The sequence below is a fragment of the Lonchura striata genome, chromosome 1 (assembly GCF_050655825.1).
Source record: "Lonchura striata isolate lonStrDom1 chromosome 1, ASM5065582v1, whole genome shotgun sequence".
NCBI classification, from domain to species: domain Eukaryota; kingdom Metazoa; phylum Chordata; class Aves; order Passeriformes; family Estrildidae; genus Lonchura; species Lonchura striata.
The window spans coordinates 50,233,417-50,249,339 of NC_140703.1; the positions used below are offsets into that span (position 1 = coordinate 50,233,417).

General features: G+C 41.4%; 1 protein-coding gene across 1 annotated transcript; it reads left to right on the forward strand.

The window, feature by feature from the left end:
- The first annotated feature begins 643 nt into the window (after positions 1–643).
- Positions 644–14,962, forward strand: EDNRB (endothelin receptor type B). The gene is made up of 8 exons (XM_021548007.3): positions 644–851; positions 1,080–1,562; positions 10,984–11,096; positions 11,264–11,468; positions 11,784–11,933; positions 12,858–12,991; positions 13,550–13,658; positions 14,296–14,962. The coding sequence occupies exons 2-8, from the start codon at positions 1,119–1,121 to the stop codon at positions 14,425–14,427; spliced, it is 1,287 nt and encodes a 428-aa protein (XP_021403682.1). The 5' UTR covers positions 644–851; positions 1,080–1,118; the 3' UTR covers positions 14,428–14,962.
- Positions 14,963–15,923: the final 961 nt, after the last annotated feature.

Here is a 15,923-nt window from a genome sequence, read left to right on the forward strand (position 1 = left end):
AAATCCTGTACAAATCTCCTTCCTCCTTTCCTTACGTTTCACCGAAGCGTGCAACGACTGGAAAGAGCTCGCTGAGATAGACGCCTTGCTAAGGCTGCCCAAACCGAACTGCAATTTCAGGGCAGTCAAAATGCTATTTCTGATGTAAGAAAGGTTTTGTGAAGCGCTTTAAAACGTGGCAGTAAACTCGTAGACGTTGTCAGGCAGCTTCTTCAGCGTGTGCGCCCCTCGGGCTGTGCAAGGGGGTTTCTGCAGCGGGGAAAATCCCGTACCCAGCTGCTGGGAGTGAGCCTCGGATAGGACAGAGGGGAAGTGCTCTCTTTTTCCCAACTGTCCTCCAGCAATGCCCATAACTCTTGTAACAACCCTCCTGAAAAATTGTTTCAAAGCCCGAAAAGTCTGCTTCTTTAGGCTGCCAAGTCAGCCTGGTACAAGACAAGGGGGAGGTGGCAGGGCATTTCGGCCCGGGGGGAACTCCCGACAGCGGTGATGGGAGGCTCCGCGGGGCCGGCGGGCGGGGGGCTGGGCCGGGCTGCGCTGGGGGCGGAGGACGCGGGTGGGGTCTGGCTGTGACTGATGGGCCAGATGCGGTTGAATGTTTTAGAAAAGGGGGGGCCCTGCGCCGCCGGCACGACTTTGGCCGCGGGGTCGGGTGTGCGGCTGACGGACACCGGGCTCTGCCGCCAGCGCCGGTCCCCGCCGCCTTCCCGAGCGGAGCGCCCATCGCTGGCGAGCGGCGGCAGCCGGGCCCGGGCGGGGACACGCAGCCGGGGCGCGGCGACAGCCAGCGGAGCGCGTTTGCCTTGCCTGGCCGGCGGGCGGCGAGGATCGGCTCGGCTCCGCTCGGCTCGGTGAGCGGGAGACGCGCGGGGCGACGGCGAGCAGGTCCGGCCGTCGGGGCTGCTGGCTACGGCCGCCGCCGCGCAGCTTTCAGCCCCGGCGCTGCTGTGCCGGCCGAGCCGCCCGCAGCGCCAGCACCGCCCGAGGACACGCAGCGCCGCGGCCCGGCCCCGGGGCAGCGAGCGGCGGGCGCGGTGTCCCCGCAGCTGACGCCCTGTCTGTGCTCTCTCTCCGCGCAGGTCGGCGCCGACGGCGGCAATCTGCCGTGCCGCGCAGCCATGCCCGCCCTCCTCCTCCTCCTGCTGCTCCTCAGCTGCCGCGCCGCCGCCGAGGACGACGGCTCCCTGCTCCGGCCGGGCCCGGGCAGGCAGAGCGCGGCCGCCGCGCCCCCGACGGCCGCGACCCCCGCGCTGCGCGGCGCCGAGCACAACGCGTCCCGCCCGGCCGCGCTGCCCCAGGGCGCGGCGCCGGCCGGAGGGCGGCCGCGCTCCGCCTCGCCCCCCATGTGCACGGGGCAGACGGAGATCAAAGAGACTTTCAAGTACATCAACACGGTCGTGTCCTGCCTGGTCTTCGTCCTGGGCATCATCGGCAATTCCACGCTGCTGCGGATCATCTACAAGAACAAGTGCATGAGGAACGGCCCCAACATTCTCATCGCCAGCTTGGCCCTGGGCGACCTGCTCCATATCATTATCGACATCCCCATCAATGTCTACAAGGTGAGGAGGGGCCGAGGATGGATTCGGGAGCGGGCGTGGGGGTGCGGCGGTCACCCTTCGGTGCTCCCTGCCGGTGCCCGCAGATGCCCGTCCCCGCCGCAGGGAGACGCGTCCCTTCCTGCCTGGGAGACACCCGTGAGTTCGCCTCACGACAAAACCCTGCCGGAGGGTGGTATTCTGGTCAGATGTGGCCGCAGATGGCACCCTCTCTATGCCTCATCCCGTCCCTCTCAGTCTTCCAGGCTGGGAATGGGGCAGAATGGAGGTGGCCAAGCTCTGAAAATCACCTGGAAACAGGTGCTGTCGCAGGGATAAATGAAGTAAATGCAATAAATGTTCCGTGGGCTGGTCGAGGAATGGAGGGGAGGCACAGAAAACCCTCTCCTGTGGGTACCACTTGGTCGCTTGTGCTCAGCTGCGGCAGGCTTGGTCATGATACTTTACATGGGTCTGTGCAGTCCCTTTTGGCGTGGGGGCTTTTCTAGGAGGAGCCAAGATCGTTCAGCTAGCGGTTTTATACATCTCTTGGTTGGGAGGCACGATGCTTTCCTGAGCTGTGAACCCTTTCACCCTTTGCCAGTGTTCCAGCCTGGGCAGCGTGAGAGGGAATGAGCCACACCTGCACCCCTCACACCTTCAGTAGTCTGTACTTTGACTTGATAGGACTTGCCATAGAGGGGAGATAACCCTTGTCTTCTCTACCCAGCTTGTGCCATCCATTTGTCCTAAGGAATTAACTGAGCAGTTGAATTTAGGCTCTAGTTGTAATCTAGCACTCTTTGAAGAAATACTGGAAATAATAGAGCTCCTTCTGCTTTCAATGTTTATAGTCCTGATCCTTGAGCACCCATCAGTGACTTCATAAAGTGAACAGAAGAGTCTTCATCTATCATCTCCTTTTCACTTTGTATGCACGATTCTAAACTAGGGTCTGTTACTTGTACTTTTAGAAAGCCATGTTGAAGGGACAGATTTTGAATCTATAATAGTTATCCCAGAAGCTGCTGAGATGAGAGAATATTCTCTATTCTTTTAAAGTATTACAAAGCAGGGAATGTCATCATTGTGTTAAATTCATGATCCAGTTAATTTGGATTACATGATTGTTCTCAGATTTGAAGTTTTAGTGGTTTTTATACTATACGCTCTCTTAATTCTTGTGAGAGGAGTGTACTCTTTTGAATGAAGGTGGAATTTGGAAAACAAAATAACTACTTTAAAAACATGGTTTTGTAAAAAAGTACATTGAACAAAAATATTATTTCCATCTGTTCTCAGAAAAATCAAAAAGATTAAGTAAAAAACAGCTGTATGAGACTTTGTAATGTCAGTGATAATTTCAAAGTTAATGTTAATATGTGATAATATTCCTCAGTTCTTATCTTGATTGAATGTCACCAAGGGTATCATTATGCGTAGGCTGGAGCCTACTCATAGGCTTTTTTCCTTGTAGGATGAATAAAGGGTCAGATTACTAACCAATAAATATTGCACCAGCTGCAAGTCTAGTATTTTTATTGTGTTATTGATAATGCTAGGAGCTATGCAATACTCTCAGGTGCTAAATCTCCCTCACTGCTAATCATCTTACTGAAGAACCCACAATCACTTTATATGATCCCTTATAATAATGAGTGAAATATTTTCTATTTTAAGACAGAATTTTTGAATAAAGGCAAGTTTAAAAAAACAAGGAAAAAACACCTATATTTATTTAATCAAATTTTGAGGGCAGTTTGAGTTGATAACTTTTTATCAACTCTACATCCCATTTCATTCCAGAGCAACAGGGAGAATACATACAGTAATGCAATAAAAAAACTGGCTTTGATCACTCAGCAGTACGAGAAGCAAAGGCTCCCTCAGTAAATCAAGTATACTTAGCAATTGTAACTTGCAGTTTGAAACAATTTAAGACTGCATGAAACAGATCCAGATTCAGAATTTGTTACCACATCATCAGTGAGGCAGCTGCATGAAACAGTGTGAGAGAATTTCGTATGTTAATAAAATGCCAGCACTTGCCCTAGAAAGTGGGAAAGTGTCCGTGAATGCTTTCCAGACAGACCCGTAGGAGACAATTCAAACCCTGCACTAGAAGAAGCTTTTTATTAGGTATTAAAAAGGATAACTGCAAAAGATGTCCCCTGTGACTATTTAAGTGAATATAAGTAGCTGAAAAAGTGCACAAAGGAAAATTGACATCTCCTAAACCAAGGGTATCTAAAGAAAAACAGGTGTTACCTGGATAGGGAGGATAATGCAGTCCAATGCATAGGATGCTAATTAGTCCACTGCATTCCTAATATGTCACACAGTCAGGAAACTGGCTATGAAATAAGGGCTTGAAGAGCATTCAGTTCCAGCATGTAGAACCTGGCAGATATTTTTGGCTTTCTGGGTCCTGGGCCCTGTCTGGGTAAATGGTCTGGCTTTGCCTGGATGTTTGAGCTGCAGAATGGAAAGCAGAGCAAAGTCTGAGACAGTCATTCTGCAGTATGTAATGTTTTGGCAGTGTAGAAACTTTGCAAAATTGCTACTAATTGGATGTGCAGGTGATCCTATGCTGCTCCACTGAACAGAATAAGTCCTTGTTAATTTGAGGCTGCAAACAGCAGTTAAGGAGCAGAAGGATGGAGTAGATGGTCAGTGAGCTTTTTGTGTCCTTCTCTGCACTTAAACTTTGGAAGCCAAGACAGTGGCAGCTTGTGCAGCTGCAGTCCTGGACAGATTATGCTGACTTTCCCAAGTCTAAGGCACCAAAACATCAGGACTTGAAATTCTAAACTTACACTAGCTTTGCCTCTCATAGGCTTAAAAAACCATAATCACATCACATACTAACATGCTTTCTCTTCTGGTACACAAACAACATCTCTCTCTTATTTTGTAATATTTGTTCCTGTATATTTAATCAAATTTATTGTCATATCCCAGTGGACTTTTAACAAGGGGAGCAATCTAGGCTCTGAACATTATTGTGGGGTTTTCCAAACTCTGACTACCAAGAAATGTCTGAAGAAAAGTATCTACCTGGCAATATTGTCATAGGTTCCTTGTTCTCAGAGCGAAATGGAAGAGTGCAGAAAAATATTAAAGGGAAGGAAAAAAAATCTAGTCTTTATCCAAGCCACTAATCAAAGGCCAGAGTCAGCTATGTAAGCACTGATTTATTTTCACTAACTTTATTTAGGGATTACATAAAAATTATGGTTAACACAATATGGCATTATCAAGCACTGGAAATACAAGAAAGACCAGATTAGGCACTCTATATACCATGCAGACACAAATTGGCTCCTTTTTTTAATCCAGCTATTCTCTGGAAGAGGCTCTGAAGATTTCTGTAGAAATTTGTTTGTAATGAACTTACTAACTCTTGTAATGCAAATACCTGTAGGCTATGCATTATGATAAAGCCAACCTTTTTCTAACTTTCTAATCAAAGTGCTTCTCTTTAGAAAGGATTCTCACTCCTCCATATTGGAACTCTTGGTTGCTAGTTCTTCTGATCTTAAAGGTAATGGCCATTTTATTGGAAGAAATGCATTATTTCCTTTCTTCCAAGATCTGAACCACTTACTTGAGGTCTTGCAAAGTTCATCTCAGAATTTCTTACACAAAGTTTCTTGATTTCTGACCGTATTAAGCTAAAAGTCTGTTTTGCTTAAGAACCATTTATGGTGAACAAGTGCAGGTATAGGCACAAAGATTTGAATTCTCCAGTGAAGGAACCTATCTGGACTCTGCAAGGAGTGGCAGGGAGGGGTAACTTTATTCTGTATTTAGATGGAGCAGTCCATTCTGAAGTCAAGTATATGGAGTAGTGGAAATGTCTGAATGCTGTGAAAAGTACACATACGTAGTTTCCATGGTAGGTCTAAAAACTGAAGTAAGTTAGATTATGCTAGTATAGATTCATAAATTGAAAGTAGTTTTTTTCATATGTATACATGGTGTATACATTCACATGTATAGAATATGCATGTGACAAATTTCAAAGCAAGTTTTGACCTGTTTTGGCTTCTTCTTCAATCCTGTATTTATGCATCACAATCTGTCAGCAGCATGGCTTTCAAAGTGGTTACTTTTGATGCAGTCTTTCCACTGGAGTTGTGAAGTTGCAGACATTTTTTAATTCAACAGCATATTGTAAGGTTTCTGTCATTTTCAAGACGACTCTATAAAATTACTTTATCTTAATTTTTTTTTACTAAATTTCTAGCAGGAGTGTGAAAAATGCTCCTACAAGAATACAAGAAAATAAAATAATTGCATGGCTCATATTAAGATTTTAAACAATTTCTTAAGTAAATCAGTAAAGCAATCCAAGCTATGCTTGAAAGCAGAAAATACATTTTCTTGTCTCATGGGGAGATCCTCACCTAAGTATTGCTAAATAGTAATAAGTTTGTAATGTTATCTGAGTTATCCCTGACCGTAACTTTAATTTCCTGGGCAAATTTTCTGTTTTGAAAATTTCTTGTTCCTGTAAAATATCTGTATGTCCCTGTGTAAAAAAAAAAAAGCAAGACCCAAAAAAACCCCAAAAAAAACTCCACCAAGAAAAAACCACATGAAAATCTACCAGTCATTTCAGGGACACATTGAAAAACTGTTGTGTGTGAATTCGGTCTAGAGCTGCATGTCTGTTTTCCTTGTACCTGCTGTTTATAATGATGAAAACCAAGTCTAGTGTCCTGCGAACGAAACCTGCTGTGAACGCACAGCTTGGCGGAAGCGCGAATTCCTGCTCTGTGTTCCCATGTTCATTCACTGCTCGGGACTGGAACACTGGTGGGAATATTCGCACGCTTTGCTGCTTCTTCCTGACCCACTGCAGCCCGTGGGTTGGAGTCAGGTATCAGCCTTCTGCCTGGGGACCACAGCAGCTGAGCCCTAGAGCAGCACATTGTGCTCACAGCCTTGCTCGTTCCAGCAGCAGATTCTTTCAGTTCTTGCACAACTAAGAGAAAGCAGAGTGGGAATTGTGATTCACAGGTGTGTCTGTGAGTCACAGCATCTCTTGGGGCTTCTTTCATAGCTCTGCAGCTTGTACATCAGTTTAGGCTCAAATCTGTCCAGTTAGACAAAGTGTTGGCTAGACATGCATCACATGTACTGGTTCTTTTAAGTATGCTTTCACTTCATTCATTGCAATGTTTTTCCTTTCCTTTTGATCTGTTTCATCTTAAACATATCTCTGCTGCTCAGCAATTAAAACTTTGCCTGTGTAAAATAAGTGACTGTAAAACATTGGAAAGGTCACTCGGAATACAGCCAGTGGTAGACTACTCTTGGCATCTTATGTAAACACAACATTATTTTTCTCTTTGCTGCCACTTGGCAGCATCTCCTCTCATGGCTCAGAGTCATTTGTAAAATGACAATCCTTTTACAGCTACCCTATTGTGACTTATAAGAGAATAATTTTACTCATACAAAATTGCAATAGGCTACATCTATATTTCACTAAAAATTATCATGATGCCCCCAAATACTTTACACTGGATCTTCACTGTACTTCAAAGCTGTATTTGAAGGGGATAGCAATACAGAGAACAAACAGAAACATCAAGGAAACATATTTCAGCAATCAAAATATTATTTTGTTTTTTTCCTCTTACTTCCTAATGTTTTCAGGCTTTGTGTGTAAAGCTTGTATCATTACCCACTTGAAATACCATGATAGAGAGACTTGTGACTCGTGCATTAAAATGCTCAAATTTCACAATACATCAGCTGCAAGACATAAAGCACATGTTTTTGCAATCCAGTGCAGACAGCTGCATGTCCATCCTGCCCTGATACAAGCTGGCTGAATGAAAGTAATGTTTTTATGTTATGATAAACCGAAGCTAATGCGCCCTTTCTCTCAGTAAACTGCATTCAGTTGTGTGCCACACCTCTATAATCCCAAACTGGAGCTGGCTCAAATCCAGTCTGTTTGGAGCACAGGTGTGACTGTCTGCACCTGAGTGATAAGTACTAATTAGTTAAGCAAAATCTACAACATTTGGCTGAACTGCTGTGATTTTAGGGAAGAGACAGGCTCTACACACAAGCTAGATGTAAATAAAAGTTTTCAACAAATAATACCAATAGAGACTTGACCAAAGTCCTGCATTTCAGTTACAAAGAAAAGAATATTTTACTTCAAAGTGTTTTTTTTAATAAGTTCTCTTTAGTCTAGTATATACTCATGTACAATGTACACTAGGTACTGTAAATAAGTATACAATGTACTTACCACCAGTCCTTGATTTCTATGGCAAATAGATGTGAAAGGCTAGAGGTTCACTACCTTATTGATATAAATCAATCCAGGTGTCATTCAGTTCTGTAGGGTGTAAATTTAGAATACATGTAATTATTCACATTACAGTTTTAATAGTAGATTGTTACTGTCAACCCCTTACAGAAATTCAGAAGTAATTTCAGCGAGAGGCTTTACTGAAAATATTTTAATTACAGACTGTGTTATTTTCCCACATCACATAAGCAAAAGATACTGTACGGTTATTACAACCTCATCCCTTCTTCCTCTGCTTTATTACTTTCCATAAAATTCTTGAGAAACATAAATCTTTAAAATTTATTTCTCTGCTTCATTTCTGCAGAGGCATTATATTTATTGTCTTACTTAAGTAGACCATTGAAGAAATAGAAAGCTGAGCCATGCTGCAGTTTGTCTACTGCTGTTCTTTTAAAGATTCCATTACAGCATAGAGCTAAAGCAGGTGTTTGGAGGTATTCTGGTATCTGAAAATACTGGTGGCCACTTCATAGAGATTCCCAAAAGCCCATGGTCATGAAGTGTTCTTAGCTTCCTTTGTGTTTAAATAAAATTATATTCAAATTTTATCAGGACTCTTCAAAAACTCTCATGGACCTTTTAAGTGTTTACCCTTAGATGGACATACACGTTTGCATAAGGATTTTGCTGAACCAAACCAGTGTGAACAGGCAACTCTATGGCTACCTTTCATTTTAGAACTGTGGAATAGTTAAGATTGGCAAAGATATCTTAACATCAGTCTTAGGATCATCAAGTCCGCTGTGCTCATCTCTAAACCATGTCCCCAAGAGCCAAATGTACATCTTTTTTTGAACTCTTCCCTGAACAGCCTGTTCCAGTGCCTGACAGGCCATTCAGTGAAATTTTTCCTAATACCCAATCTAAACATTCCCTGGTGCAACTTGAGGCCATTTCCTCTTGTCCTGTCGTTTCTTACACAGAGAAGAGACCAGCCCCCACTTTATTACAGCCTCCTTTCAGGCAGTGATAGAGAACAAGGTCTCTTCTCCGGACAAAATAATCCCAGCTCCCTCAGCTGCTCCTCATGCAACTTATTCTCCAGACCCCTCACCAGCCACAGCTGCTGCCCTTCTCTGAACAGACTCCAGCACCTCAAACTCAATGTCTTTCTTGTGGTGAGGGGCCCAGAACTGGACACAGCACTTGAGGTGTGGCCTCAGCAGTGCCAAATACAGGGACAATTGCTGCCCTGGTCCTTCTGATACAGGCCAGGATGCCATTGGCCTGCTTGGCTACCTGGGCTCACTGATGGCTCATGTTCAGCCAGGTGTTACTAGCACTCCCAGGTCCTTTTCTCACAGATCTTTCCAGCCACTTTCCCACTACTCTTCCTGCCTTAGCACTGCATGGAGCCTTTGTGACCCAAGTCTTGTTCAACCTCATACATTTGGCCTCAGCCCATCAATCCATCCTGTCCAGTACCCTCCTTAGAGACTTCATAGCCTTTCTGGTTCCCAGAAACATCCATGCAGTATGATTAGCTATTCTTCCATTCTTACAACCCTCTTAAATAAGTTATTTGAAGAGATTCAAGCCAAGAGAAAGATTTTCCAGTCTCTTTTGTGTAGTTCTCATTCTTCCTTCTCCTTTTTCATTCTGTAGCCCTGTATCTGAAACAGATTCCAAAGACCTAATTTGAAGAAAGTTATGAAAAAACAGAGATGGGCTTAGATAATTCAACTAATTACAGAAACTCCAAAAGTTTACTCTTCTATATAACAATTGCGTCTATTTCTTGGCACAACCCTTGTTATGGAGAATGTTGTTTTAATGAAAACTGGACGATTTGGCTCTGCTCTGGTGTATTTGACCATCAAAGAAGCTCACAGCAGAGTTCAAAGGCTAAACGTTGCTAAACTGAGGCTACAGATGTTTTTCTGTTCATAGAATCAGCTGTGAGTAAGGTGCTTTCTGTGTTCAGTAAATCTTTTCCAGTAAATCAGATAAAATGTGCAGCTGGGAATGTGACAAGATTTCCATTAAATATGATTCAAAGTGTTAGCCATCCTGAAATGCATTATGCTTATTTCTTTATTTCTTAGTACTTAGAGGTATGCTGAATGTGCAGATAGTCCTTTTGGTATTATTATACAGAATGTTGGTGAACTGTTCAATAAAGACCATTAGTGGTGGATTCATGTGATGTTTTAATCTGCTGCAAAACATTTAGACCAAACTATCTGCCTATGCTCCTGGAATGTCTAGTGGATCCTTTCATTTGTTATCACATGGTCAGCTAAAAACTGTGGGGAGTACATTTCTCTACAGTGTTGCCTGACTTCTCAGCTGATGGAGCCTAGACACAAAGCTTTAAGTAAACTCCAACCCAGATATGCACCTGCTGGTTTTGTCCCTGTTCTTATCAGCCTCAAATAATTTTCTGTATTTCTGATCAAGGGTGTGTTATTTGGGACATGTAAGAAAAGCAGTGTTCACTCAAGGCAGAAAATGACAATTCAAAGATGTGGAAGATCCTCACCTGCTCTATCATTTTTTCCCATGAACACTGGGATGATGAAGTTAGAAGCAAAAGGAGTGGAGTTTGTAGGGCTTAAAGAGGCAGGACTAAGACTTAAGTGATACCCTTATCTCACCAGGGAATGACTACACTGCTACTGTCTAGTTTTTAGGACACACACTTCAAGGGCTCCCTTGTGGAAAGGTTCTTCTTGATTCAGTTTTGCACAGAATTGTAAAATGGTTTGACTTGAACTTTAGTGGTTGTCTAGTTCAAACCTCCATGGCATGGCATGGATAGGGACACCTTTCAGTGGACCAGGTTGCTCAATGCCCTGTCCAGCCCAACACTTCCAGAGGTCGGGCATTCACAATATCTCAGATTAAAGCCATTCCCTCTTTGTTCTATGACTAAATGCCTCTGCAAAAAGTCCCACTCCAGCCTTCTTTCAGGCCCCCTTTAGGTACTGAAAAGTTGCTACAAGGTCTCCCCAGCACCTTCTCTTCTCCAGTCTGAACAAACCCCATTCAGCCTATCTTCATACGACAAGACCTGGTGAAAAAGGAAAACAGTCAAGACAGAAGTCCATGTTTCAGCATTGAGAAAGACTTTTTCTTTTAGTAATTGTTGTTTTCTTTTCACAGCTACTTGCAGAGGACTGGCCCTTTGGTGTTGAAATGTGCAAATTAGTGCCCTTCATTCAAAAGGCCTCGGTGGGCATCACAGTGCTGAGTTTGTGTGCTCTCAGTATAGACAGGTGAGACCCATTTTTCACTGAAGTCTCTAATTTGTTTCCTATATGGGCATTGGCTCAAATTCACCTTTCCACTCAGCTGATACAATGCAAATAGGATGAATTTAAGCCAGTTAAACTAGGTGAATTTTCTCGTATTTTGAATTTGTATATGTGTGCTGTTGCTTCAGGTACCGAGCAGTCGCTTCTTGGAGTCGCATTAAAGGAATTGGAGTGCCAAAGTGGACTGCTGTAGAAATTGTCCTCATCTGGGTGATATCAGTGATACTGGCTGTTCCAGAAGCTATTGCATTTGACATGATTACAATGGAGTACAGAGGAAGGTATCTTAGAATCTGCTTGCTTCACCCCACACAGAAAACATCCTTTATGATGGTAAGTCACTAAAATTGATAAAATCTCTAGGTGAGTTCCTTGGATCTCAGTGTATGTGACATGTAGGTGAATATAATGTTCAAATGAAATACTGACATTTCTGAAGCATACTGGTCCAAAGAAGAGCATTCAGAAATCTTTGACTTTTTGTAGGCTTTGAACATACTGCTGTCTTGTCCTGTTTTCTCACCTGTAATGTACACCTTACAGAAATGCTTTTCAGGACAGGCTGACCAAATTAGTTAACAGCACACTTAGCAAAATGCTCAGTATTTAATTCCTAACCATGTTTTTGCTTTGCTTTTTTCTTTACAGTTTTATAAGCAAGCTAAAGACTGGTGGCTGTTCAGCTTTTACTTCTGTTTGCCGCTGGCTATCACAGCATTTTTCTATACTCTCATGACTTGTGAGATGTTACGAAAGAAAAGCGGGATGCAGATTGCTTTAAATGACCACTTAAAACAGGTAAAAATGTATCCCTGGCCACTCTGTAACTGTAGACAGGCTAAACAATAACTTTATTGATTTTCCTGCCACATCATTCTGTTCTTGTATGACTTCAGGATTAGAAGCAAAGTGAACTTTCCTAGCAGTGCTGCTGCTGAACTCATATACATATGTATATATCAGAGCCCTCTGGAACCTAAGATTTTAACTGAAAATCAAAAAATTGTTTCATTCTTCTTTGGTTTTAATATTTCAGGTTTTATAGGTTTTATTTCTTTGCTATAATGAGAATTGGCTATTTTGTAATGAAAACTGGAGTCATGCACTAATCTAGAAGGTGATGCTATAAAGCTGTTAATTATTTGAAAAAAGTTCATCCTGAACTCTAGTGAGGTTAACAGTATATGTTAGCAGAACATATTCCAGCAGACATTCCAAGGTACTAGTGCCCCAGACACAAATATCAGACACACCTAGAATTAAACTATGATTGCTCTCTAATGTGTATTTGTGCTCCTTTCCTCTTACCTGGTTAGAGCTGTAATTGGAATCTCTTGGGGCATTTAAAATAAGCTGTGAGATCAAAGCATGAGGAAATGCAATAGAAAACAAGCTGGTATTTGAAAGTGATCAGGGAGACAAATATGTTCTTAGTTTTAATTTAAATTATTGCTTAAATTAATATTTTCATGACCTCAATTTTTCATATTATTACTCATATTTCTTGAAATAAGAGAAATACCAAATCAGTGAGAGACATCTAAAACAATAGAAAAGATCAAGCACATATTCCAAGAAAATAAGCTATTTGATGTTTTCCTAACTCCTATTGTGATAGGCTTTTTTATCTTGTTTATTAAACATTTGAATATTAGAAGACAACAACAATTCAGAGGGAGAGAGAAGAACTGTAATACTGTTTTGTCCAATTTTCTTTCTCAGAGACGTGAGGTGGCCAAAACTGTGTTCTGTCTGGTACTTGTTTTTGCCTTGTGTTGGCTCCCACTTCACTTAAGCAGAATCTTGAAACTCACTATTTATGATCAGAAGGACCCTAACAGATGTGAACTTCTAAGGTGAGAATGCAAAAATAAAATGTCTGTATATTGTGGGCATTCTTCATAGGCATGTTTGGATTTCCTGTTAAACTAGCTTACTCTGTATGTCCCTGCTTCTTCATCTCAGACCCTCTGGATTCACTCCAATAGCAGAGAAAAAAAATTGTGAGGAATTCCCTTTCTTTTCCCCATTTTCCTCCTTATCCTTTTTGGGACTGTTCTTCTGTCATGTGGTGATATGAGAATAAAAAGAGGATTTCTGTCCCTATTTTCCCTTTCAGAACAGAGCAGCTAGGATTCAATTTGTGCAAAAAGACCTTGTGAACCTCTTCTTCCAAAAGTTAAGATGGTTGGATCTCCTGAAATTACTTTCTTGAGAATGGTCTTCTGACTCAGACTTTATTGTTGAGTGTTACTCTTACCCACATAAGTTAATCCTGTTGATTTAAGCCCCATTACTATTACATTTAATAGCTAGTCTTAATTAGTGAAACTGAGTCTAATTTCCATACTTGTAAACCTCTACTAAGCCCTTTCAAAGCAAATGAGAAGTGTCTCACTTTAATTTCCACACAGCTTTTTTCTTGTGATGGACTATATCGGTATTAACATGGCTTCACTGAACTCCTGCATCAATCCAATAGCTCTGTATTTGGTGAGCAAAAGATTCCAAAACTGCTTTAAGGTAAGTGGCTGCAAGGAGTTGCTCCTCTGGTTAAAAGATTATGTCAGTAGTAAAATTCATTCCTTAACATTCACAAAGTGTCATTAAATTTTACTTTAAATTTTTATTGAGTTATTAATTCTCTCCCTCTCCTGCTGAAGTTCCATAGGAAGGAACTAGGGTTTGATGGGAGCAAAAAGAGAAAGCAAAAGAGCAGGGTGTACAATAAACCCTCTGGGGACCGTGCTACATCACTTCCTGACTGAAGCTGGCACCCAGCTACTTCCAGAGCACCGACAAAGCAGACTCAGACTGTGCTGCAGAGACTCATGTAGGCATATCCTCTGCATCCTGATGGGGAGAGTGCTGAGCCTGCGCTCCCTCATCCTGACTGAGCTCTTTGATCAGTCACGTGAGGCAGAGGGTGCAAATCTGTACTTGTCCCTTTGCAGCACCAACATTTTAGGAGACAGACCTGTTTGTAGTCTTGGCTTGGTCTGAGTGAATAGAGCTGGGCTTTATGTTCTAATCCCAGAGCAGCAGCTTGCACATTTGCCATTTCCTACTCTTCCCCTGAGAAAGGGCAACTTTTCAGTGCATTTTGCCACATGTGCAAAAACAGAGTGATGTAAAATGTTTATTTCTTTTATTTTTACAGTCATGCTTGTGTTGCTGGTGCCAATCCAAAGATCTGTTGTCCCTGGAGGAAAGGCAGTCCTGTTTAAAGTTCAAAGCTAATGATCATGGATATGATAATTTCCGCTCCAGTAACAAGTACAGCTCTTCATAAAACAAGCATAAAAGGTATATTCTCTTACATTAATGCTGGTATCTTTTTAAGTAAAAGTGGCAATTACTTTTAACAAGATGGCAACATCCAGAAAAACCTAGTTTTGTATTTGCACAAAAAAAAAAGAACTCTGTCACATTGAAAATCATGAACATTTATGAAATCATCATTTATGGAACATGAAGAGAAGCATAGAACAAGTCATTGTTAGCACTTGAATACTTCTGAATCAGCACTTCCAAATGATCCCCACTTCCTGTACATTACATTTGTATTCTCTGTAACACTTGTAGGAACTGAAGTCACAGTAATTATTAAGCAGCATAATATCAAGTTAATTGGATCAATGCCATTATTATATATAACTCAATGTATTGTCTTTTATAAAGCAAATTAACCACCATCACTATTGTGAGTTTTTAAAAATAAAATATGAAATACTTTGTAATAGAAGTCTAAATGTTAAAAAGTATTTTTATCAGGTATATTATAGAAGTAGCTACTGAAAATATTAAAGGATGCAGTAAAGCCAAAAGTGCATTTAACTTTGATGATTGTTTTTACCTATTGTTGTCAGAAGGAACCTCGCAAGGGCTCTATAAATTCCTTTCTGTAGCCACTGTGTGTCTTAGTGCATTTGCCAGCACTTTGGGTATGAGTATTTGTGTCTACTGATAGCAAAGGAGAGAAAAACACACCAGAAGCAAAAGATTACCACTAGCAGAAACATATGGACAATGGCTATTATTTCAGCTATTTTTTATTGAAAACAAATGGATGGTCTGCATAAAAAGTGGGCATTCCAGAGCCTGATGGTTCTTTACTGGAGATGCTTTTGTGACAATTTAAAACTGTTTTACAATCCAAATACTGTCTTGGGGCAAAAGTTTTTAGAAATAATGGGTGAAAAAAATGTGACCAAGATTAAAAGAGATAATTTGGACTTCTCTCTTCATTTAGATTTAAATCTTCATAAAGAAAATAATTAATGAACTGTACTTCTAGAGAAGAGTACTATGTAGCATACTTATTTTCATACTGTTTTAAAATATATTCTACTTCTGTTGTTCCATATTTATGGGCATAAGAAGATGTATGATTAGTTTCTGCTTCTGTAAATAGTAGTAAAATGTAATTAATTGTAAAATATTAAGATATGGGCAGGACCCTGCAAGAACGGAAAAAGATAAAGGTGCCTGTAGTAAACATGATGTGTGTTGCCAGGAGCAATGCATGTTTTGTATGTACATGACAGGTCATTCTTTGACTTTGCATTTCCTATTAATTTGTTACAGATGTCCCCAAAGACTTATTAACATATTTCGTGCACTAAGGCATGAGTTTATCAAGAAAAATTGTCATATAACATGCTTTTATAAAAGCCATGTTTTCAATAGGCTTAGTATTTTATTATAATAAAATTATTTATCAAAACTCAGGAATTTTTTTATTTTAAATTTCCAGATCTCACATGTCAGGATTTTTATAATTTTTCC